Source organism: Rhinichthys klamathensis, unplaced genomic scaffold (assembly GCF_029890125.1).
Source record: "Rhinichthys klamathensis goyatoka isolate OS25496 unplaced genomic scaffold, OSU_Roscu_1.1 h1tg000275l_1, whole genome shotgun sequence".
In the NCBI taxonomy this organism is placed as follows: Eukaryota; Metazoa; Chordata; class Actinopteri; order Cypriniformes; family Leuciscidae; genus Rhinichthys; species Rhinichthys klamathensis.
Window position 1 is genome coordinate 48,213 of NW_026606794.1, and position 25,368 is coordinate 73,580.

General features: G+C 38.8%; 2 protein-coding genes across 2 annotated transcripts in view; one reads left to right on the forward strand and one right to left on the reverse strand.

Moving 5' to 3' along the window:
* Positions 1 to 5,316: 5,316 nt before the first annotated feature.
* Positions 5,317 to 7,828, reverse strand: gpr185b (G protein-coupled receptor 185 b). The gene is made up of 2 exons (XM_056268691.1): positions 7,355 to 7,828; positions 5,317 to 6,541 (listed from the first exon to the last, which is right to left on the reverse strand). Exon 2 carries the CDS (start codon positions 6,537 to 6,539, stop codon positions 5,541 to 5,543), a length of 999 nt encoding a protein of 332 aa, XP_056124666.1. The 5' UTR covers positions 6,540 to 6,541; positions 7,355 to 7,828; the 3' UTR covers positions 5,317 to 5,540.
* Positions 7,829 to 15,609: 7,781 nt separating this feature from the next.
* Positions 15,610 to 25,368, forward strand: part of si:dkey-172j4.3 (diacylglycerol kinase delta) — a 70,669-nt gene continuing 60,910 nt past the window's right edge. The window contains exons 1-2 of the mRNA XM_056268671.1: positions 15,610 to 15,765; positions 18,737 to 18,972. Coding sequence (XP_056124646.1) covers positions 18,796 to 18,972 — 177 coding nt within the window. The 5' untranslated portion in view covers positions 15,610 to 15,765; positions 18,737 to 18,795. The remainder of the gene's footprint in view (positions 15,766 to 18,736; positions 18,973 to 25,368) is intronic.

Consider the following 25,368-nt stretch of genomic DNA (forward strand, 5'->3'; position numbering starts at 1 on the left):
TGAGGGGAGTCTATCTTAAATGCTTCTGATTGGCCATTGCGTTCAAGAAATCAACACTGTCTGTGATTGGCTACATCGCTCAACGCTGTAACCATGTTATGAATAGAAACTCTGGCCTGTAAATCGTTTCTATTTTGTTGTAGTTGTTCTTGTTGCTTTTATGCAAGAGATGAATAAAAATATTTTAGTTTTTATGTATTATTCATAGATATTTCTAGTTTGCGGGAGTCCCGCGAATCGTTTTATTCTCCCGTAACCCGCACACACAGAGTGAGTGCATTACCGCCCGCGCGCGTGCTCGGCCATCAGATCTATGATGCGTCTTCAGATGTTTAATTAGATTGCTGGTGTTAAACGATGTACTTTCTTTCCCTCCTCTCGACACCTTAGCTGAACATAACTCACAGTCTGCCTTGCTGTTGTCATCATCCCTTATCTTGAAATGAGCCCAAACCGCCGACATTATACTTTCCTATGCCTCAGTTCACCTCGACAAAGTACTCGCGGCGGCCAGTTTCGTTTCGCAAAATGTACGTGGTATCGGTGCGTGGTATCGGCGAATATTTATGAGTACGAGTACGAGTATATTAGGACAGTATCGGCCCGATCCCCGATGCCAGTATCGGTATCGGGACATCCCTACTAGTAACTAAATTCGGCTGAAATAGGCCTACATTTTCTACAGCAGACGCTTCAACGTTGATCGCCCCTTCAAAAAGGTGCGAATTGTCCATCACCTCACAGCGTGGGCTCAGCAAGATCTCTGGTGTTCAGATCCCACACTCACCGTGATCCTGACAGCGTTACGTAAAATGGAACGGCTCAATAATTCATACGCAACCCTTTTAAAGCTGAGCCGCCTTCAAACGATAACCCGTACTGGTGTGAGTCTGTCCTTCCCCCTCAAAGATGATAAAGACACCAAACAACCATAGGCCGTGATTGAGTTTGCTGAATTTTATTTGACAAAGTATTCTCCTCGTTTTTTTTTTTTTTTTTTTTACCCACTCTCTTTTTGTCTCGATATTGTCATATTTACAGTAATAAAAAATAAATCATTTTTAGGAAGGATTACATTCCACACTTACATTGCAATGTGTAGCATGTTCCTTTCATAAAGTGCATCGTATTTGTCAGATTTCTGTTCACAATACAAATAGAAACAAACAAAGCAAGAAAATGATTCAACAACGATTACATCACAGTATCAGAGCACCCATCCACATCTCTGACCGCTTGCTATAAGGGCCACATAATTGTGCTGACAAGAACTTTCCTTTAGCTCTATAAATGAGTGCAAAAGTGATTGTGGATCAAAGTGAGACTTCATCAGTAACAAGAGATTTGGATTTTGGAGAATGGGCTACATTTGGGTGCAGTGGTTACATAACCCCAGAGGCTCTTATAAAGGCTTACTGTCTCTCTCCTCTTCTTTATTTTAGGAAGGCGCCTTCTCACTCTAATGTTGCTGTTGATGGGAAACACAGAGCTCTGCTTAATGGCCCAGAAAACGGATTTCAAGTACCCTAGATAAATGTAACATTTCATGCTCTTCAAGGTTATTTTTAGCAGGGCTAGATTTAGTGGTAATAGAGCTTCCATGCGGTTAGGTGCCGTCATTCAGACGACCTCTCTCCGTTTATGTACGCCAGCAGTGACGTCATGACAAAGGACTAAGGTACGCTAGTCTCACTCTAAATTGTTCTCGTTTCTCTCTCTATAACTCTCAAAATAAGCCCCCATTGCCTGTGCTGTAGCTAGGAATGCAGTCATCTTATATTTTATCCACTACTGACTGAAGATATGTGAAATTCTAGATGGCTGGCTGCCTGACATACTTCAATTCTGTGATGATATCTGTGGTGTTAGTAATTGGATAGGTCACTTTTGAGCATGAGGCTGGGGGTGGACCATCTGTCTGAAGTCTGGCACACTAAAGGGCTGTCCCAGTCCAACAGAACGCTAAAGAAAGAACTGCATTGCCGGTATAGCCGTACTGGGCTCCAGTGTCCAAGAGAGAGGGTGGGATGTTCACCACCTGGTTCTCTGGGTCTATTTTATAGCTTTTAGACCCTACTGTTAAAACTAGGGATGCACCGATATGAACATTTTGGCCGATACCGATAATTATATATATACAGTCAAACCAAAATTTCCTCAAACCACTCCTTCAACATTTTTCACATTATCACAGTTTATTCGCTATAGTTTAGAAAATGGTAATAAAATATGACAAGAACTCCGAGTTATCCAATCAGTTGATATTTCACTGGTTTTGGCCATCCTTCTGTTAGACTGTCTCACAAAATGAATTAGGTTGAATCGCTGTCAGCTGTTAAATTTAAGTACATAATTAGATAATACCAATTTAGGTCAACCAATTACCAAGCAATGCTTAATTTTGTTCAGTCTGTGGTGTAAAAACGTGGCATTAGCAATTTAAGAAAAAAACACTTAAGCAAAACATGGTCAGGTCAAAGTGTCTGAATAATGTTTGGTCCCAAATTTTTATACATTTTACTGGTAGTCCAGTGTATGAAGAATTTGTGGGTATAATATGTCACAGTTTACTTTGTTTTGCTATCCTCACTTACATATAGTGTCCTGCACCCAAAAAAAAAGAAAGATATCTGGTGTCTGAATAATTTTTGGTTTGACTGTATTTTAAGGCCGATAACCGATATATTGGCTGATAAATCTAATTCTACATTTTTATCATTTTTGAGAGCCCGATTACAAAAACAAAAGTCTCACCATTAAAAGCCATGTCCCAATCACACAATTATAATGTTCTCATTATAATTTTATGTAGCCTATAGACAGCACATGTTGCACTAAACTGTAATTTCCTTTTTTGAAGTGATTCCAATCATATTTCAAGCAATTCAAAACCATCATGGCGAACAGTGTGCATCTAAAGTGTCAGCTGAAGAAAATAATCGATAACGATATCATTAAAAACAAACATATATCAGCCGATACCGATATGGTGGCCGATATATCGTGCATCCCTAGTTAAAACTGTCCGCTACTAAACAAACGATATCTTGTCTGTCTTCAGTAGTCAAGCTGCCTATAATCTGGGCACAAAGCTGTATTTGGACCACTGCAGGTTGGAAGGTGAATGGTACTGTGACTGTCGACACAGTCAGGTGATGTTACAAATCATAATCCTTGTTTTTACTGATCTGATTAATGCATTAACTCAGTAAGACACTAGTAAGTGAAATTATGGCACTTTCTGCCTTGTCAACACTCTTTTTGTTTCATGTGTTTGTTTGTTTTGTTTAGTTTTTTCTGTTTTTGCTTTTTCTTGGAAACCATTGATAAGAATACAGGTACTGAACACACGCACATATACACACACACCAAAACGACATCATAAAACTCATGCCCTGATGTGTATAAAAATATACGTTTTCATACAGCATTGCATAAGAAAAATAACCGCTGCACCCCTGTACAAACTGAATCTATGGCATCCAATTGAGTACATTGTAGTGGAGATACATTACATAACGATAGAGATTTTCTGAAAAACATTGATATTTGCCAGGTGTCGTGTATTATGATGGGGTGGGTTATTTTTTATAAGTGGGCACAGTGTGACAGGTCACTGAACCCCACTCCTGACATAAGTGAGTGGTATATAAACAAATGGTACGCTCGCTCTCGTTCACAGACACACAAACAATCAAGCGTATCACACAATCGCACAAAAAAAAAAAAGACTGGAGAATTGTTCCACAGTGTCCAGACTGTGGAATAACTCCATGTAGAAGTCCATCAGGTTTTGTACAGGTCACTAAGAGTATTGAGGTTAGTCAGAGGGCATCTGGATGGGCTCTCAAGGCCAACTTTGAATACTTGTTCTACAATGTGAAAGCGCATCCTAGAAAACAGTACATTTGATTTAAAGAGCTGAAACACTCCGGTCTCACTAACCTATTCTCAGAATCTTTTTATCATGTTCAAGTCAGGAAGTAAAATTAGCTCTGTTGATGGCCTCATTGTGATTGTAGCTCTGTCAATGAACGGTACATGCTGATTCATTATTGCAGAAGAGAAACGGTAAGGCCTAAATTAAGATTCTTTGCTGCAAATGAGGGGTCGTCAAAGAACAGCTGTGACATTCATTCCCCCCTTGAAAACGCAAGGCTTTGTTATCGTCATATTTCAAGCTCCACAAATATACAGTTGTACCTCACGGTACATATAAAATATTACAATTAATTCTTTAGCTGTTAGTGGTTTCATTTGCGCCATTTTGAGTCATAATGTCATAGTGTCTTTTGAGTTTCTTGTGTGTTTTTGGTTGTACAGCATAATATAAATCCAATTTGGCGGATTCAGTAATGTGTTTTTCAAATCTCACATGCCATTTCAAGGTATTTTGGGCTGAATCTTAACTTAAGTCCCTTCTGTCCCATTTTGGTCTAGTTATCTGATCTTTTAATAGGCCTGCATGTAGATCTATGTACACACAAGCCTGCCCCTAACACTGATCTCTGATCTGACTGAGTAATTGTGCAGTCACAACTCAGTTATATCTGATAATCGCTGGAATCATTTTGCTGCACAGACCCAAATCTTTTGTCTCATTTAAGCATTTCTGCCCCAGTTGGTCTTTTGCAGAATTGTTTTTAAAGATGTTGTCTGCATTGAATTTACAGCATTGTGGCTGACAGCTCATTTCGCACTTAAACTTTCATTAACCCGCCGATGTGCACCAAAACCAAAACGTGTGCTCAATAGATTCCAGAGACAAAAAATGTGTGAAAATATGATTTGCTTCACAACTTTGTGGCAGCAGATATTTTGCTGTCATTAGGGATGTAACAAACCAATTCAGTATGTCTAAACAAACTGGCTTTTCCCAGGGAATCTTAAATTTATGATATGAAGTTTCTCTGCAAATGACGTGTAGTAACAAATAAAAAAAAAATTCTTGCATCATTATTTCAGTTGGTGAGATGATCTTAAAAAAAAGTGATTTTATAAAACTGGCTGTAAAGCGACAGATGCCAGAAGCGGTATAATTTTCACTCGTGGGACTGTGTTTTCTTTCTGTCATTCATACATTTTTAAGTGAACACGGATATAAGTGTTGGAGGTTGGTTTGCAAGGGAATAGCCTCATTGTATCTGCCACTGTCCGTGGTTCTGAAAGCACTCCCATAGCATGAACGTGTACATGAAAGCTGTTTACAGCTTTCATCACACAAATCAGGTCGATTTTTACAATTAATGGTGTTTTTTAGATGGATATATAGTATATTGATATTTGTCACTGGGCCTGTACGACATATCTCAGATTATTCAGATCATGTCTACAATTTTATATTTTGTGCATAGAGGTGTACTATGCATTAAAGACATGTGCAAATTATACATTTGCAGGTTGACATCTTGGATCTCAACAGCTACTGCACAACCCGCAACGTTTGACTGGGATCCCATCAAGGGAAAACATCATATCATTAACACTGACACGGTACAAACCAATTATATGAGATAGACACAACTCATAGGTAGTCCGACCTATACATCGCTCGATGTCCTTGGCCGCAAGGAGAAGTTGGACGGCACGCATCCGCAGCAGGCTAGCCACAGGGATTTCTGGATGTCCGGATTTCTGTAAGCGTATATGATTGGGTTTATGACCGAGTTGCATGTCGCCGGCAGCACTGTTGCATACGTGTAGATCATTGGGTAGCTGGAGTCTGCCACGATCGAATACATAGCAAAGGGCATCCAACATGCGGCAAAGGTGCAGAGGATGACGGAGAGCGTGGATACACCTTTTGTGGTGGAAATGGCCATGAACTGGTGCTGAACAGCGATTTGCTGTGCGTGGCGGAAGGCAATCTTACAGATCTGTAGGTAAAGCTGCATCATGAGGGCAAACACCAGCAAGAACGTCACAGCGAGCACCACAGCATTGTTCTTGGTGACCGGCCGGCAGATACTGCAGCTGGCCTCGTCTCGGAGGCAGTTCCAGCCGAGCACTGGCATTAGGCCCAGGATGATGCACACCAGCCAGATGAGAACCACCACGACATAGGTGAATGTCACCGTGCGCTCTGTGTGGTAGGTCAGAGCGTTGTACAGGGACAAGTAGCGATCCACTGTGATGGCCAGGATGTTGAGCACTGATGCGGAGAAGGCGGCGATCAGCAAGCCGACGGAGATCAGAGTCGCGTACTCTTTGTTCAGCATATAGATGAAAACGAAGTTGAGAATGAGGCCAAGTCCTGCGAGCAGGTCCGCGAACGCGAGGCTCCCTATCAGAATGAACATGGGGGCTCTCAAGGTGGGCGTGTAGAAGAGGATGGCAATCACGATTGCATTCTCGCAGGAGATGAGCGTGCCTGTCACACACAGTGCAATGTCCCACGGGCTAACGGGAAGAGGCCTCAGCTCTGCCGTCCGCACCGGTGATGAGTTCCGCACATCCAGGAGATTCCACGTGCCCGCCGTGGAGAGGGAAGAGGTGTTTTGAAGTTGGTTGCTCATTGCTGCTGCAAGAGAGTGAATCATAGCTGGGGGTGGGGGGGAAGGAGGGGGAGAGAGAGAGAGGGGTGCGGTAGTGAAGATAAGAGAGAATGTGTATGTCAGTGGAAAGGCAGTTAGAATAGGATATCTGTCAGAATAAATATGCCTGAAGCCTCTGAACCTGATGACACAGTCTCTTGTTCCTAGGTCAATAAAATTACTAGGCTGAGTATGATATGCGTTTACAAAATTTGTCATTAGCTGGAATTTTCAGATTTGATCATTATTGCTGGCAAAGTGTTGATTTGTGGTCAATTAGGAATTAAATAGTCATTGAACACTTGCGAGGCGCAATTATCACATTTTGAACCACCAAAACAATGTAGCAAATTGCATCCGGACGAGCTGTAAATATGCAATATGTCGCTTAGTTTATTGCTGCATGTGCATTTCATTGGGAAAAGGCTATTAATCAAGCACCAGTCCCGACAAAACGCACGCACTTCACTTTGTTTCTATTTTTAGTAATTGTCTAAAAATAAGACGCGCCACCTCAGTGCACGGGTCTCTTATGAAGGCATCGTGTAAATGCTTCCAGAATCCACAATGATGCGCTTTTTCCTGACGCCATAGAAGCAGACACATTTGAACTCGTTCATTCATAAATTTCCACCTAACCGACCTGGCTATATATAAACTGACCAAGAAAAGACTGCAAAGGACTCGGAGAGGTCAAGCCTCCGGCAATTTGTTTAAATACACTGGTGCCCGTTGAAAACCAATGATTGCAATTCAATGGCACGTTTAACTAAGACATATTCATACAAACGAAAGCACAAGTGTGCATCAGCATACGGTACCTCAGTGCCATGAAGCTGCAATGCCTTTTTCTCCCCCGAGCTCGCGCGCAGTCCGTGCCTGTCATACGAGAGGAGATGGAGATGAGAGGGGAGATGGAGGACCCAGAAAGAGACGGAGAACAACATAAAAGAAGAACTAAAATGCGCTTTGTTTCACGTAGTTGAGTAAAACCGTCATCTTTGGCGGGTTAAGTCCTGTGGAAAAGCGAGGTGCCCGTCGGTTAACATGGCTAATTCTGTTGGTAGGACGATAGCTCTGCCTCGCTTGATATTCCCCCCATTGGACCTCAGCGATGATTCTCCCCTCTGACGTCAAGAGTCCTCACAACAGTCATGATCGAGTCTGTGAATCAGAGATGCTGTGGACGGAATATTAATAATAAAACACGTTCAGACAACAACACGAATCCCACTATAAGGTACAAGAGACAAGCGCGTCTCAGTCTGTGTCATTCCCTGGTACCGGACCCATTGTCGCCGCTTTGCGCAAAGCAACTCAATTATTTCGCCTTTTTTTCTCCAAGATTACCGACCACACCAAACTGTCCAGCTCACACAAAGGGAAAGCACCACTGTCATTTGTTTTAAGTAACAAAATCTGTCTACTTTGCGCATGTCTATGTTGTTATGTGTCTCCCTTTAATGACTTTCATGTGTTTTGCGGGTTTTTACGCAACATATTGGCACCCGAAAATTCTATATATAGCTATATATTTTTAATCGATGATTATGTAACATCTCTATTCAGCAGATATCTAATTTAGTTGTTGTCTTTGTTTTAAGACGGATTGAAGTGGTAAGGATGAGTGTTCAGTGGCGCGTACGTGCGTCTTCCACTATGAGGACACTTTCAAATACTCCAACAACAGATGTCTTTACAAGTTTATTTTTAGAAAGTCGCATTTCCTTGAATTGTGCACCTGATAGCAAATACTGGCAGACGGTTATGAGAATTAGTTTTGGAGCTGTAAATGGATACAGATTTTACCTGCTGTGACACTTGGGTCTGTTCGTATACCTCACAAAAACCTGTTAGTCACAACGTCCAAAAGAAAAACTGGACAAGGAACTGAACAGGATCAAACAAACAATACATTGCAGGTGGCTTTTGTTTGTGTGCTGAAAATAGAGACACACGGTGAGAAGGGAGGGAACTGAACTGTTTAAAGGAATGCTGTTTTCATTGCGTTTTCCCTGACAGACAATCTTATGAATAAGTAGTCGTGATCAGAATTACAATAAGTCTCAACGTTGGTTGAGCATCGGCCCTGCAATGTCTATTCATTGATGGGAGCTCCCACCAATCCCCTTCACTCTCACTCCCCCATTCATCTTCTCTGCACAGCATTGTGGGTAAGCTATTACATCATCACACTGATGCATGCACTGTTACAACAATAATTACAACACCTTTCTGCATGATCACACCCATATACACATATTACCTGATAAACTTTACAAGTATTTGAACAAATTTGTATACATTTTGATGCACATTTGTCAATTAGTAATGCAGTTAAATCAATGCACACTTGGTTGGTATCTGAATGGACAGGCCTATTTGTCTCTTTAAAATCCACTTATTTAAATCAACTGGATTTGCCCTAGTATGTTTCTTAGCTCTGTTTATCTTATTATTTGGATGCAGCTACTGCCAACAATTTACTCTCTGTTAGACCATCTAAATAAACAAGTGCTTGTCAATATAGTGCTTAAGTTGTCCTAAGATACTGTATTGATGATTAAATAAATGCATTGCAATCCCTCCATTCAGCTGAGAAGACTATTACTGAACCCATGTCGACCGCGCAAAAACCTGCTGACGCTTTCCAAACGCTGGAACTCACTCGTCAGCAGATGCTGTAGCATTGTGTGCGCGGGTATGTGTGCATGTGACTGCCTCATCAAATGTATTTATCTGCTGCTTCTATTCACTGTCTGTTTGAGAGCAGCAGCTTAAACACTCGCAGTGTGAAGGTTTTATTTACTGAGATTTTCTCAGTCGCAGCCCTTTCCAGTTTCAAACTGTTTTCAGTCTCCAGCGAGAGGCTCTTTAATGCAGCACTCTGCTTCTTCCAGGCTTCTTTCTGCTTCCTGTCTTAATGATACTGATGTGTATCTCTTGAGTGGGTGGAGCAAGTTACACCACCACAAAGTTAAAAAAGGGAAGACGGCTATGAGAAATGGCACTGTTTTTGAGGTTTACACATTTTGAAAGCAAACAGTTCTCATGGTCAAGGGTTTAATGCTCAAAGGCAGTGTTAGTTAGAATCAGATAGATAGATAGATAGATAGATAGATAGATAGATAGATAGATAGATAGATAGATAGATAGATAGATAGATAGATAGATAGATAGATAGATAGATAGATAGATAGATAGATAAATAGATAGATAGGCTAGATAGATAGATACTGCTCTAAACAATGGCACCCGTGATGCAAAACTGATGGCTGAATAGAAAGGGCAATTATATAAGAATTGACTATGAAATGTTATTATTTAGCTTAGTTACTGCAAAATGCCACAATTTTGAGCTTTGTAAAGTGCATTGAGCGGATAATAGCAGTTAATTGTAGTGCATATTGATTGATGGATGAGTTAAGTATGGGTGAAATTTGTCAAAAATGTCACATGCAAGAAAGATGGTAAAAAAAAAGAAGCTAGAAAGCTGTGTCCAGTCAAGCTTTTAAGCAGCCATCTTTTTCAGAAGGTTTTCTGAAAGTCTGCTCGACCTTTTCTTTTCCTCCTAATTTTTCCCCTTTTGTATTTATACAGTATGTGGTGCGGACTCTGCTATTCTTTTTTATTCTTCAATTCTTAGAACTTCATGGTTATCGTTACATTTATCATTATTGGATTGGACCTTTTTTTTTAAAGAATAAATGCAGGGCGAGGACATGGACTTAATGACTGAAAAAAGCATGCATACGTCACCAGAGGGCGGGGGGAATGGGTGCAATATCCAAAATCATTGATCTTTTAAAATCATTACTAAGTGGTTTTTTTGAAAATGTAAAAATACAGAAAGTTTTCTGTGAATGGAAGATTTAGGGTTATGGGATAGAATATACAGTTTGTTCAGTATAAAAATCATTAGGTCTGTGGTATGTATGTCCCCATAAAACAGGGAAACCCAACGTGTGTGTGTGCATGCGTGCGCGTGTGTGTGTGTGTGAGAGAGAGAGCTTACATTAATAAGTCTAACTGGGTCAGTTTTCCCATCTAATAATGGCAGTATTATACCTATAGGCTCAGATAGTATTTATCATTCCTCTTCTTTCTTTTTTCATCCAATCTCTCTCTTTTGTCAAGATCTCTTCTTCACTCGATGGGGTATTTAAGTCTGCAGCAGTAAACTCATGCCCAGTGGGTCCGGCTGGCTTGCGTGAGCAGCAGGTCCCCATGTGTGAAGAGTAATCCCAAGGGGGGCAAAGACAAGTGTTAGCATCCACTCTGGATAGACTTTTCCACCACTTTCACCCAAAGCCTCTCTGACTGATGAGAGCATGTCATTTCATATTAGCCCTAAGAGGGAGACAGCAGGGGTTTGGACAATTGTGTATTTACGGAATGTGTGAAGATAATAGAGGAAGACGGAGGCTGATAGCGGGTCAGATGAGGCAAAAGCCAGCCAGAAAGAAAAGAGTAGGGCTTAGTAGACTGAGCAATTTTGCATTTTTTTAACATGTTTATTTGAATTTTACAAAATGATGATAAGCAATTATCGGGTACATGGATTGTTTGGATTTTTACCTGCGATGAAATGGGGGAGGGAGGGAGGGGGGGGGGGGGGGGGGGGGGACTTAGTGATCCTAAAACGGATATCTTAATGATATATTGTAATGACATGATGTACACAAAATTTATGTTTTTAAAAAAAAAAAAATGTATTAATACCCAAAGAATTTGTATCCAAATCATTTATTTTCAATAAATTCAATAAATAAATACAATTAAAAAAACAACTTTGCATTATACGATGCCAAGACTTTCTGCATATTTTTGGAACCTATTGTCAGAATGACTTTTGTCAATCCATCAATTATTTTGCTTTGAGGGGAACATTCTTCTGTGTTGTTGTTTTCCCATTTGGAAGTCTGTTTATTTTTCTATTTTCTCCTTAGATTTCACAACAACTTTTGGTGCGTTCAAGTCATGTCGGAAAGATCGTATATACAAGTCGAGCGCACATGAACTCCACCACAAAGTTGTAAATACCAGAAGCTCAGTATCTGTATGATTTGGGGGAGTGTCAGTGAGAAACATGGTGGAATACCACAGTACTTATAGGTATTTAGCAGTGACATTGTCAGTTTTTTTTTTACAAAGTAAGCTAATTGCCTGCACAAAAAAATTCATTGTAATATAACAATATAATATGTAACAATAAAGTTTACAGTGGCTTCTTAAATTAATTATAAACATAAAACAGCAAAACACTACTGATGCACATTCTTTGTTCTTCATTTTCTAGAAATATAGAGTTAAAAACCTTGCTATATCTTTGTGTAGTTAATTAAGAGTAGGTACATTGACATTATGCTCAAACGAAAGTGACTCATTTCATAAACACGACTTCCCAACTTATAAATACGAACTTCCCAGGAGGACTTGAACACACCATTTTTATCAGAGTACTCATCTATTAATTCTCTAAAACAGCTCCACCACTTGGTTATTTTGCTCTGGAATTAGCACCCTTAGCCTTATCTTTATCTTACAATTACTGAAGAGATGGCAAAGCTGATCTCTAGTCAATGCAAAAGGGCTGTTGTTCACTCTGTTGAGGAGTCCATTGGGAATTGTTCTAAACGATTCACTGATCTTTAGATAATATTCCTCAACTGTTGAACCAATTAGCAGTTTCTGCTTGTACAGTTCCCCTGTGCACTGCTGTTAAAATTATAATCCTGTTCCAGTTGTGCTCTTTTGCATGATTAGTATTCAGTTCCTTTGAGACAGAAATCCACACATTTTAAATATTTATTTTCACTCACCTTGCGAAGAATAAAAAAAAAAAAAAGAGACAAAAAGGGTGCAGATGCATATTTTACTGGGAATCTGCAAGGTACAAATGTGTATGTTTCAATAATTGTACATGTAATCACATTTGTATCAAGAACACTCACACGTTCAGATAAAAACCTGTTTCTTTCACTGAAGAAGATCAAAGAGAGGCTCATTGTTTCATGTCTAGTAAATGAGAATGACGTAAATGGCAGTGAATAGGAAAAGTAGTATCTGTATATCTATCTATCGATCTACCATATATCTATCTGTCTATCCGGTTATCTCTCTGTCTGTCTGGTTATCTGTCTGTCTGGTTATCTATCTATAGGCTACTATCTGTCTGTCTGTCTGGTTATCTATCTATAGGCTACTACCTGTCACTGGTTATCTATTTATCTATCCATCTATATGTCTGTCGGTCTGGTTATCTATCTATCTGTCTGTCTGTCTATATATCTAACTGGTTATCTGTCGTCTGTCTACCTATTGTTCTATATATATCGATCCATCCATCCCTCATCTAACTGAGGCAACTTTCATCTCACTGGACGCGTTCTCATGGCAACCGATAAACGGTGAAACAATTATTTTGCATGAACCGTCTGATGATTACACATTTTAAGCAACCAATATAAGCTATACATTTAAGAGTGAATGTTGTTCGCAAGTGTAGCCTGCATCTGCATCACCGAGCCCCGGTCGTGCTTCTGCTTGCGCACGGCAGGTAGGATGTTCTTCCTCTGCAGTGGTTTAAGTGCGCGTGGATACGCGAAGGATGACGTACCTCGAGGGGCACGGCAGCACTCCGGGAATCACGAAACTCTTTCTCTGTGAGATCCGTGTTCTGGAGCATCTTCAGATGCATCTCTTTGATCTCATACCAATTATTGATTGCTCAAAGCACGGTTGGAAAAACAAAATCTCTACTTTAAGTTCTTTAACTAGTTTGCCCCACATCTCAAAAGTAGGCAGCTGTATTTTAAGACGCTGGATGTGGTTTCACTGCATCGACGCTGAATATAATTATAGTGACCTTGAAGATATTTAATTGGGACCAATAGCATTAGACAGACAGTGAGTTTTAATTTGCACCGCTGGGTGGCAGCAGAAAGCTACATCCAAAATAATGACTCGGTCTGTAGTTTGTGAGCCCCTTACTCACGAACAACTTTAGCCTAAATATCCTTTAAGGTAATAACTAGACAATTATTATATTTGAAGCATTTGTTGGCAGGTTAATTTGAAATAAAAAAAATAGTCAAATACAAAATATATACATCACAGTCCATGTGCACTGACCATGTGACTGTCCCCTGTTTTTTTTTTTTATTCAAACCTCCCTTCACTTAATTCAGTCATTCTTAATTGGTAGATTTTTTATTACTTTGACATGCTAAAAATACACATATTAACTATTCAATCTATGATACCTCAACCTATAACTTATTATGGGGAACAAAAAATGTAATTTAATCACTTTTTCTATCTACTGGTAGTAGCCATCCATAATAAGTGGAATATTGATTGATATTTGTGCATAGAAACTGTGAGTCAGAATTAAGGAAATAATCTTTGCTACTATACTGGTTCATTTATTCTATTTTCTGTCTTCAGAACATTAATGCTAGTAAAGCATAATAAATGCACATGTAACATACTTGAATTTGGATGAAAATAATATCTAAGTCCCTGTGGTTTGGTGGCTGAGGTGAATGTAAATCTACTCAGGCCGGCAGCTAGATGCCACTCAGGTGTGTATTAAACATGAAAGCACACGTCAATTTGTGGCAATTTCATTTCTTATGACAGAAAATTAGCATCAATTTACAGTATTGTGGATGTGAAAGAGCGCCTATGAGCTAATAGCCATTAGAGCTCATTATGGTGATGGATGAAAGATGCGAAACAAGAATTGTGGTACAAAAAGATCATAAAATTAATGTCACCGTTCATTTTAACTGCTATGTACAATCATATAAGAGAAGTCAGGGGAGATAACAGCAGTTTACAGAGTTCACATTGAATTTGTTGTTGCACACTGGCCTCGTGATTTTAATCAAACATGATAGCAGTGATTAAACTGGTCTCAGAACAGCATGTATTTCATTGTGTATATATTCTATTTTCGTTTGAGAGTTGAGAGTGGGTGTTAAATGGTAAGAGATGCTTTTGGCCATGGTTAATGTGTTGGAGAAACTATGGGACAGAAAAAAAAACAAGGGTGTAAAGCACTCAAACAGTTTTCTCACTTTACTCCTACACCATTCTTGAACATCTTATTACGACTTAATTTCATTGTGTGAAAATCACTTAAATGTGTAAAATGGAAGTTTATTTCATCCATTCATGTTGAAACTACACACCTTTTTTTTTCTTCTTGTGGCATTAGAAAATGGGCAGGGGATTTTTGGTTCCCAGCATTCAATCTGGGGACTAGATTTGCAGAGTAATCGTAGGTAAGTGTGATTTTTTAAGTGTAAGTTTGTGAAAGTGTTTTTTTTTTTATTATTATTATTAAATAATTATTTGTTTATTTATTTATTTTTGGAACAAGATGCAGAAATAGAGATATGCTAGCGTTTAATGAAATGTTACCCTAAGATTTAAGAATAGCTATGGTGAAGTTTTGAGGGGTTTGGTTGGTCAGCTTGGTGAAGTCGGGTAGCCTATATAGCTGTATATCACTGTGCAAATATCAGTGGTGTAAAAAGTCTCTTCTCTCTTGCACTTCCTGCTACACCAAATAAATGTTTAGTAGGCTAAAGCTGTTGCTAGCTAGCTACTAGTAAACTGCATTACTTTGAGATGTCTGATTGTTGCTATAAATTCGGGTATTTTTGTTAAGAACCTCATTACGGACCAAAGTCCACAATATTATTAATAAAAAGTACGTCCAAATTCTTGATAGCACATTAGACCAGATGCTGCGATTGTCTGACCCATTATTACCTCTGAATGTTCAGAAGAACACTGTCAATCAGCTCGATGTGTAGCAACAAGTCATATTTCTTCTTCGATCCCCCTTCCTAATAAACCCTGCCTGCTCGTGCTCCTGTCTAAAGTTTCTGAAGCGTTACTGTAGGTCTGCATAGAGAACTGCAGTAAAACGATAAAGGTGAAGAAGAAGCATTAATCTCTCAAACATTTCATAGATCTGTTGTCAAGCCATCCAGATGTGCTGACACACAGCCGCTCTCGCGCTCTAGTCCACCCCTCCCATTCGATTCAAATCTTATCCGATGCTATGCGAGTACGTACACGCGCGTATGTGCGCGACAGAACAGATTTGACAGTATCTAACTGCGCTGCGCGAGAGCCCAGCAAGAGCAACAAGAACACACACACACACACACACAAACACACGAGGGTCAACGGGAGCAGACAACGCACTATAGAGGTAAAACACCACATCCACGTCCACCTTTACATTTAGTCGGTACAACCGCCGCAGACGGCATCGTGCGCGAGAGTGACAGTTGAGTCTATTTGTCCATTCAGAAAGTGATGGCCGAGCGCCGCGAGCGTTAAATGAATCAAACCGTTTACAGTTTTATTCAAATGACGAAGCCGGAGATTGGTGCTCGCGTGAGATCGCTAAATTGTTTATGTACAACATAAAGGTTGCCTGTAACACTGCTGTTTTGGGTTGAAAAGACGAGAACACAGCTGGTGCTGGTGAGTCAGAGATATCTGGGTAAATATAATCTTCTCAAATCCAAAAGCCCATTAGACGCCTGCGTTTAAGTATTAGTAATGTCATTATTGAGTCAAACGTCTCTTTATTGCTCTGCAAAGCGACTGGTTTGTTTTCACACGTAGACAGCCAAACGCGCGACATCATAACAGGTAGTTATTTCATGTTTTCGGGAGATGTGTGTGCTATAAACTGAAGTCTGTTGCAGAAAGGGTCGTGTTTTAGACATGGAGACATGTTAAGGCAATATTTTGGGGACAAGAGGCGTAGTAATTTTATTAACAGATAGAAAGGTGATAACGGACTCGGAATGTCGCGGAATCAAATGATTGTGAGCGCGACGAATGCGCAGCTGTGAACACGCGCGGCGCAACAGTCAGCGAGTTCATGTATCTCTCAAAGCCCTGGCTGACAGCGACCGTCTGTGGATTATGTCAGATGGGTTTGTATCGATCCTGAGCGCTAATGGGCTTCACCGTCTGCATAAGGGTCAATGACGTGTCGCTCATTATTTTGTCTGGATCTATTTTTATTCAAAACGCAATTCATAAAGTGACCTGAATATATTATACATTGAATGATGAATATGTTTTCACTCTATGAATTAAAAATCAACTGGATATGTGATTTTGTGAGGATTAAAGTAAAAACAAATGTGTGATGGTTTAACTCTGGAGATTTTTTTTTAATCATTATATGGCTGATAAAAGGGAATTTTAAAAATAAGTTGTTTAGCATAATCTTATTTCTGGGGGAAAAAGCAATGAAGAAATTTTGTTTTAAAATATTATTAATAGGCTATTTAAAAACTTTTGTCTGCCAAATCAGTGGCATAGCCAATGTGCAGGAAGCCCTTTTTGTAATGTGATGAGATACATTCTCTATATAGGCTACACTGTAAAAAAAACTTAACTCATTATTTTGTGTTATCTTTTTGCATGGGTTTTTTTTAGTTTAACTAACTTATTTCGATAAGTTGAGGACAAGAAAACTTAAAATTTCTTGTTGTCTGGACAATCTAGTTATCTCTACACAAAAAAATAAGTTGAAATAACTAAATTGCTAAAATATTTTTTATAGTGTATATATATGTAAGTTTTAAGTGTTTGTACTTGGTGATTACCCAACTTTTTAAAAATAGTTTTGATGCGCGAAACCAACATGAATACAAAGATCACAAGCACTTGTGTTTTAAAATATTTCTCCTTTTTATCATCTCGAATATCCCCCCCCCCCCTTTTTTTTTCAATGACCCATAATGCTATTGTGCAATAGACAAAATAATCCCCTGTTCATAGGCGGAGGGTGAACCAACTAAAGGGTAAGACAGTGGCTAGATCTAGATGTGCTTCCTCCTTATAAACACATTTAAATAAAATGTCATCAAATAGTTTTAAGTTACCTATACACACTACACAGCCCAACTTAATCGCTCCCAATAGATTATTTGTTATTAAAGCGTCTACGTTCGCAAACCACTATAATTTGAACAGAAAAGCAAGCATACTGTATGCGTAGTTTGGCATGGCAGCCAATTCGAATAATAAATAAACATTGCTTTACCTAATGAAGCAAAACAAAAGTTTTATTAAAATTCTGAATGGATTATATATCTCCTAGAAAGCAACTCCTCTATAATCCCTAAAAAGCTGTCTCTCATCTCAATTCAATGCAATCTCACAAAGTTACGCTATAATCAATGGGCTATATGCACGCATAACTTCCGCGTTTGATGCAAGGATGCTCTTGTGTTACCGGTTGGGGAGATTTAAAGCGGAGGAAAACCGAGGAAAACGGGATTATGGCAGAGTCTTCAAAATGTACTGTCCTCTCGTCTTTGAATCGAAACTTTAATACGTTTAGATGTAATTTTATATATAGTTATGTTTATTTAATATAATAAACAAAGAAGCATAAACAACATGAGGGGTGTCTGTTTTGTCTGTTTTTGTGACTAACGTTTCTTTAGTATAGCAATAGAGTATAAAAACCAATATAAATTCTCGGTATAGCATTGGACTCTACGATCGGCGGAAGTAATCCAGCATCCTTAGACCTTCACCGGAAATACTGCCGTGCATAGAGCCCATTAAGCTGACTGCACAATGTTATTTAGCCTACACAATGTCTACACTTTAACTTTTAACACAAGTTAACTTTAACACGAGTTAACTTTTGTGTTCAAGAAATAAACAGATATGTTTGTGATTGGCTACATTGCTCAACGCTGGAAAACATGTTGTAAATAGAAACCTTTGAGACTCTCAATAGCGGAAACGCCAAAATCCGTTTCACCAATATTCTATTATTATGGAGAAAACTGATCCTAGTCCAGCAGTTATAGGCAGCTCTTCTCTCTAAAAGCAATCAAGAAGCAGCAGCAGTCAGTGGTTTGAGTGAGAAAATTCCATGCTAGTCTCAAGTCCGTGGCCAGGGAAAGGCTAAGCCTTGCCCATCCTTATACACGCTCCGCCTATCCCCCTGTTGCTGTTAACTGTCCTTTGGTTTGTTCACTGGTATATTTTGTTGGCCTTAAAACAATCAAAATAGAGGAAATGAATTTGCTATGAACACTGTAGTTCCTAGATCTTCATTGTCTTTAAAATGAAAGCAGAACAGGTCTCTGGGAATCAATACTGTTAGCTGCCGTTGAGCAATGCCTTCTCCGTTTCAGAGCTGACTTGGCACAAAGGAGGACACAAGTGCAGTGAAAATCCTGTCCCCTGCACAGTCATGGCCTCAAAGTTCAATCCAAATGTCCTTTATGTCGGGGAGCCCCGGGAGTCCCTAACTTCTCCGGACCCTCAAGCCGAGGCGGGTGACGAATCATCGGACAGTGACGGGGAGCCGGAGGAGACCTCGAACAAACTCATCAGAAAAGTGTCCACGTCTGGTCAGATTAGAGCCAAGGTAGGATTTAGGGATATGAGAGAAAAAAAGATAACCACCCAAATATTTGTATTATTATTTTATTTATTGTTTTATTTTAAGTAGAGAAGATTTTCTGTGAGAAAAGTTGCTGAAGTCACACTTGGACACCCCAAAAGATGAAGGGCTTAATACCCATGTGCGCGCGCGCGCACACACACACACACACACACACACACACACACACACACACACGTTGTATGGTTGTAGCTGGAGTGCATATTGATCCAGCGGACAGTCGCTGATGGCTCAGAATCAGTCAATACTTGGCATGCTTTGATGACTAGTACAGTGTATGTACAATATCAATGTCAGTTTGGACTAATGTTTATTCCTGAAATGGAAAAAGGATATGAGACAGTCATTAGCAAGCTTATTGTGTTACACATGACAGAACCTAGTCTACAAAGTGGATGCACATGTTCTTTATTAATCAAAAGCCCAAATGCTGTTGATTAATTGAGTTCATTTTAAAAAAGCTTTTTCCTTGCATAATGATTTTGACAGTTTGGTGTAGAGGTCAGTCTGTTCAAGAACACAATGAGGGCTACTCTGACTCTTGCACCCTCACATATCCTTGTTTATTGTGTCAGCTTTGTGTTGCATTGTGATAGGATGAGGACAGAAGAATTGTTTGAATTGTTAGCAGACAGTGTAAAATGTGTCCTAAATATATATATAAACTTCATGTTGACAACAGACCATGTAGGCAGAGAGTGTATCAGTATTTAGTGTCTCACCTGTGCTTCAGTATTTATTCATGTGTCAGGTGACCTTTCTCCTTTGACCCATGTGAGATCCTGAGTGTTAAATGTGACTGCAACAGTGAGGCCACCTGTTTTGTAGCATGAGAGTCTGGTGTCATTGAAACAGAACAATGTAATGTTATGGATTGCTCCTTCGCCCACTGCTGAGCTTAGCAATAACTTAGTAACCAGGCCCATTGAACTTTTTTTTTTTTTTTTACATTTAAGATATTGCTACTCACAGAGTTCAAAGGTTTATTGCAGTGCCACCATAACAAATCATATCAGCTTTAAGCTTCCTTTTAAACAGATCTCAGATCAGGGCTTTATCTGTGTGCTTGAGTGCTTCACCTTCCATTCCTTTCTGTTAAATTGCTGAAAACTGACCTCAGATCAGTTTAACCATCTGATCTGCTTAGAGTAAGCAGATCTCAAATAAGCAAAGGCTTTTTGTACGTGAACATTTAGATCATAGCTGTAATAAGATGAACCTGATCCCAGATCAGCTCATGTCAGCCATGTTTATCTTGACTGTGCGGTTGATGGAATTAGCAGAATATTAGTCAGTATCAGCAAGCCAATGAAGCTGAACTAATTGAATCAGGCAATTACACAGATGCCAATTAAGTTAACGTTTTCATTTTGTCAATGAATGTCTGAAGCTTCACTAATACTTTATGTAGAAATTATTTGATAGATTTTTTCTTACAACCTGGAAATATTTGGGGTCATTAAGATTTATATGCTCACCAAGACTGCGTTTATTTGATAAAAAAATAGTAAAAACAGTTATATTGTAGCCTGGGAAAACCCAGACAACTTCCGGCAAATTTAGATTTGCTCTGCAAGTTAGTCTGGCAAAGAGCTCATTCAAGCCCATTTCTAATCCGTCGAAATCGCGGCACCAATCAGAAACGTTGGGGCGGGCTTTACACGAAGACGACAGGAACACAGCGACGGAACTAGGGGTGTGATGGTTATAGTTGAACACCGTCATTAGAACTCTATAACTGGCAAAACCATGTTATTAAAATATTTTTTTCACAGACATTTTTTATCATAGAGAATGTTTAAATACTAATATCAGCTTACGAGGGAAACGGAGGCGGAGTTAGTGGTGCTTCGGAGGCTGCTACTGCTGGAGATGATTCGGGAGAGGTCTGTGCACCCTCCCTCCCAAGAAGAGAAATATTGGAGATCTCATTAATAAACGGAGGTCTGAAATCTTTGCCCTTTACCGATCAGAGCGCGCGCTGACACGGAGTAAAGCCTTGTTTACAACTCAGTTACAACTGAGAATGGTCTGGTTTTAACCAGGCTAGTAATATTGTGAAATACTACCAAAATTTATAACTGTTTTCTATTTTAATATATTTTAAAATATAATTTATTCCTGTCACATGATACTTCAGAAATCATTCTAATATGCTGATTTGGTGCTCAAGAAACATTTCTTATTATTATCAATGGTGTGGTGTTTAATATTTTTGTGGAAACCATGATCCCTTTTTAGGATTCTTTCTTTGAAGAATAGAAAGCTCATAAGAACAGCATTTATTTGAAATAAATTTTTTTGCAACAATGTGAAATTCTTCACTGTCACTTTTGATCAATTTAATGCATCCTTGCTGAATAAATGTATGAATTTCTTTTTAAAAGATTTTTTTAAAAGATAGTTTCACAAATATATCAATTTATCTTGATATATGTTGTCTTTTATTTAAAAAAAATGTTCACATACACATTCACTTTGACAGGAAATAAGGGTGTGGTTACAAGCACTCGCCTTATTACTTAAAGGGATAGTTCACCCAAAAATGAAAATTCTGTCAATAATTACTCACCCTCATGTTGTTCCAACCCCGTAAGACTTTCGTTCATCTTCGGAACACAAATTAAGATATTTTTGATTAAATCTGAGAGCTGGATCTCTTCTCCATGTGCTTCTAGGGGATTGAAACTGGCCGGCCCAGAAAAGTTATTAAAGACATCGCTAAAATAGTCCAAGTGACTACAGTGGCTCAACCTTAAGTTTATCAAGCGACGAGAATACTTTTTGTGTGCATAAAACAAACAAAAATAATGTCTTTATTCAACTATTCATTTCCTTCTCTGTGGGCCTCGAGTGAGTTCACATAAAAAGCACAGCGCAGCGCTTCTGTGTTGTACGTCACACTTAGGCTCACTATTGGCCGACGCTGGTCATGTGTGTGATGCGCACAAAAAGTATTCCCGTCACTTGATAAACTTAAGTTTGAGCCACTGTAGTCACTTGGACTATTTTAACGATGTCTTTAATAACTTTTCTGGGCCGCCAAGTTTCACTTCCTTAGAAGCCTATATGGAGGAGTGAGACAGCTCTCAGATTTAATCAAAAATATCTTAATTTGTGTTCCGAAGATGAACGAAAGTCTTACGGGGTTGGAACATTTTTGGGTGAACTATCCCTTTAAGACAAAGAGCTTTAGGTACATTTGGCTGACAGCTGCTGTTTTCTGTTTTGTTTTGTTTTTTGTTTTTTTACATTATCTGGGCCTGAGTATTTGTACGCAGCATGTACTGTAAGCCTGGTTTCACACTTCACAGACTGGGCTTAGATTAAGCCAGGATTAGGCCCAAATTCAATTAGGACATTTAAGTAGCTTTTATAATAGTGTCTTAGAAAACCATTACTGGTGTGCATTTTGAGACAAAACAATAACAGTGACATATTTTAAATGATCTAATTTACTGAGTCATTCTATAACACAAGCCATTGGTCGATATCGATGTTATCTGGTAATGCGAGGCGTTTACAGATCAAATCTTAAACCTCCCGATAAGCTCGCGGACACATCGGGGCCACCCTCCCTGACCATATCAAAACATGTTTGATATTTAGGATTTTAAATTTGGATGATTATGACTATGCATACATTAGTACTTCCACAATAGCTAATGAGTGAGACAAGTGAACAAGGAGACAGAACCCAGCAAGCAATTTTGCGTTTAAAAGACGTCTAATAGCCTTCCAAACACAGGCCAGACGTCTAGGCTAAAATGAGGCAAAATTTTGATTGTCAGTGAAAATTTAATAGACGTCTAAACCATAGCCCAAGAATAGACTAGTCATCAATTAGATAACAAGGAAATTAAATGAGTGAAGAAATGAAATCAAACACCTTGTAATCACTGTTTACTTTGCTTACATAATGCAAAACGACATGTATCCAAATTCAAGGTTATTTTGACTAGAAGTGGGTTACTCATAGCCGGACTATATCGGGTCTATAGTTAACCTAGACGGTGAAATGACGGCTATTGCTTGCTAGGAAGTAACAGAACTTTTGAAATGGCAACGGAGATGGAGGAACAGCTGGTTGAATATGACTGCCATTAATGTGTCCTCATATAATGTCTACAGCAAGTTGCCGCAACAGTATCCATTTTGTTTACATCCGCTTCCCCGGTGAGATCATGTGAGGTGCTAATAAATCTCGCATGATAATCTTAGTCTAGTGTGTGATAAGCCACAATTTTCAAATCTTGTAGCTTGTGCAGGTTTGAGATTTAAAAGAAGAAAATCTGTGAAGATTCTCCTTATGACCGTGATGCATCCAGATTTCGCAGTCGGTTAAGATTTAAAAACTCCTGCAATCTGAGCCCGGCTTTAGGGGCATGTTTACCTTCAATAGATTATGCCACAATAATCATTGCTTCCTGTGATGCGCTCATTGTGACAGCACTAATCAAAAAAACAGTGTGTACTTACACCCAGAGGTTGCGTAAAGCCAGCCAATCAGACCGGAAATGACCATTTCAATCAATGCTTGCTATTTTTGTGTACAATATGCATCAGACAGTCAATGAATGCTGATGGTTTGTTGGAGGGTCATCAGACAATGAGACTAATGACAGGCTAATGCTAATGCAGAATTTGAAATTGAGTACAATGATGAAAAGTAATTGTCTGTTTGTGTGTGTGCTTAGATTGGTGTCATGAAACACTGAATGGTTCTTCCTTTTGCTCATTAGTGATTCCCCTTCATTAGCATACATACTTGTTAAACCCTGCTAAGTGTGACATGTCATTTCAGCCTGACTGAGTTCATGTATTACCTGTTGTTGGCTTGCACACACTGACATTTAAATGTGTAGAATCAAAGTTAACAACGTGTTGTACATTTTGTAGGTATCTTAGACACTTACCCCATGTAAGCGTTTTGATGATTTCCTTCAAATAGAGAAGTGAGCAGTGATTGAAATTTATTGGATATAACAAAATAAAAATTGTGTTTTAAGTTACTTCTGTACATTTGACACCCTGAATGTTAAAAATATGTCTAGGCTTAAATTAATACTTTTATTCGGCAAGGATACATTACATTTACAAAAAGTGACTGTAAAATTGACAGCATTTTACGTTACAATGTATATGTTTGTGCAAGAAATCCTATATTGCAAATAAATTATGTTCTTTTGATGAACTTTCTGTTCATCAAAGAATGCTAAATATAATGTAGCAGTTTCCACAAAAATTAAGCTGCACAGCTGTTTTCAAGATTGATAACAATAAGAAATATTTCTTGTGCACCAAATCAGCATATTATAATGATTTCTGAAGGATCATGTGACACGGAAGACTGGAGTAAAGGTGCGTCGTTAACGTAAACTCAGCTTTGCCATCACAGGAATAAAACACAATTTAGAATATTAAAATAGAAATCAGTTATTTTAAATTGTAATAATATCTCACACTATTACTGCTTTTACTGTATTTTTGATCAAATAAATGCAGCCTTGGTGACTTCATTCAAAAACATAAAACAAATCATACTGACCCTAAACTTTTGAAATGGTGTTTGTATTAGGGATGCAACGATACCGCTTTTTCAAAACCGATCCGATCCGATCCCAAAATTCTGAGTATCGGCCGATACCGATACCAATCCGATACCAGTGCAGTTTTTTTTTAAATCAAGTAGAATTTCTATAACTCTGTGTGTTGAACTGATAATCACTCTTTTGTGTGTTAAACACAATCTACTTAACACAGACAACTTAATTTTAAAGAAAAACAACAAATCCAAAAAATATATGATCATAATCTGTGACAAAAATGCTATAATAAACTAGATTAGTGGATAATTCAGCAGTGCAATTTAGTCTAGAAAAATCATGAGTGCACAATAATTGTATAAAATCTGAACATTTAGTGAAGAAAATTTAGGGGAACAAATAAGAGACAATAAGTGTAACACTAAATCTGGTCAAACATTACACATTGCTCTTTGTATTGTTGTAAAATACATTCATGAAAAACAAGATAACAAAAATCAAAAAGATAAATTATAGGGCCTAGCCTATGGCTAGGCTACTATAAATTGAGACATGTTTTAAATGTATAGCACAGCTGTTTAATGAGGCAGCAACATATGATAGATAGGACAGAACAAGAAAGGCTATTAATAATCTTTCATTGCGCAAAAGTAGTATTATATGATTATGAAAGGATCCAATACAGTGCGGCACACAGCGCTTATGCGCATCCCGAGCGCAGAATGATGCGCTTGAAGCAACACGGAGTCACAGCGCGCAGCGCGTCGAATCCGCATTGAACAGTTCAAAGCACAAAGGAAAGACATATCGATGC

Coding starts and splice junctions, on each gene's coding strand:
- gpr185b (XM_056268691.1), bottom strand. CDS start 6,539: ATGATTCACTCTCTTGCAGCAGCAATGAGCAACCAACTTCAAAACACC.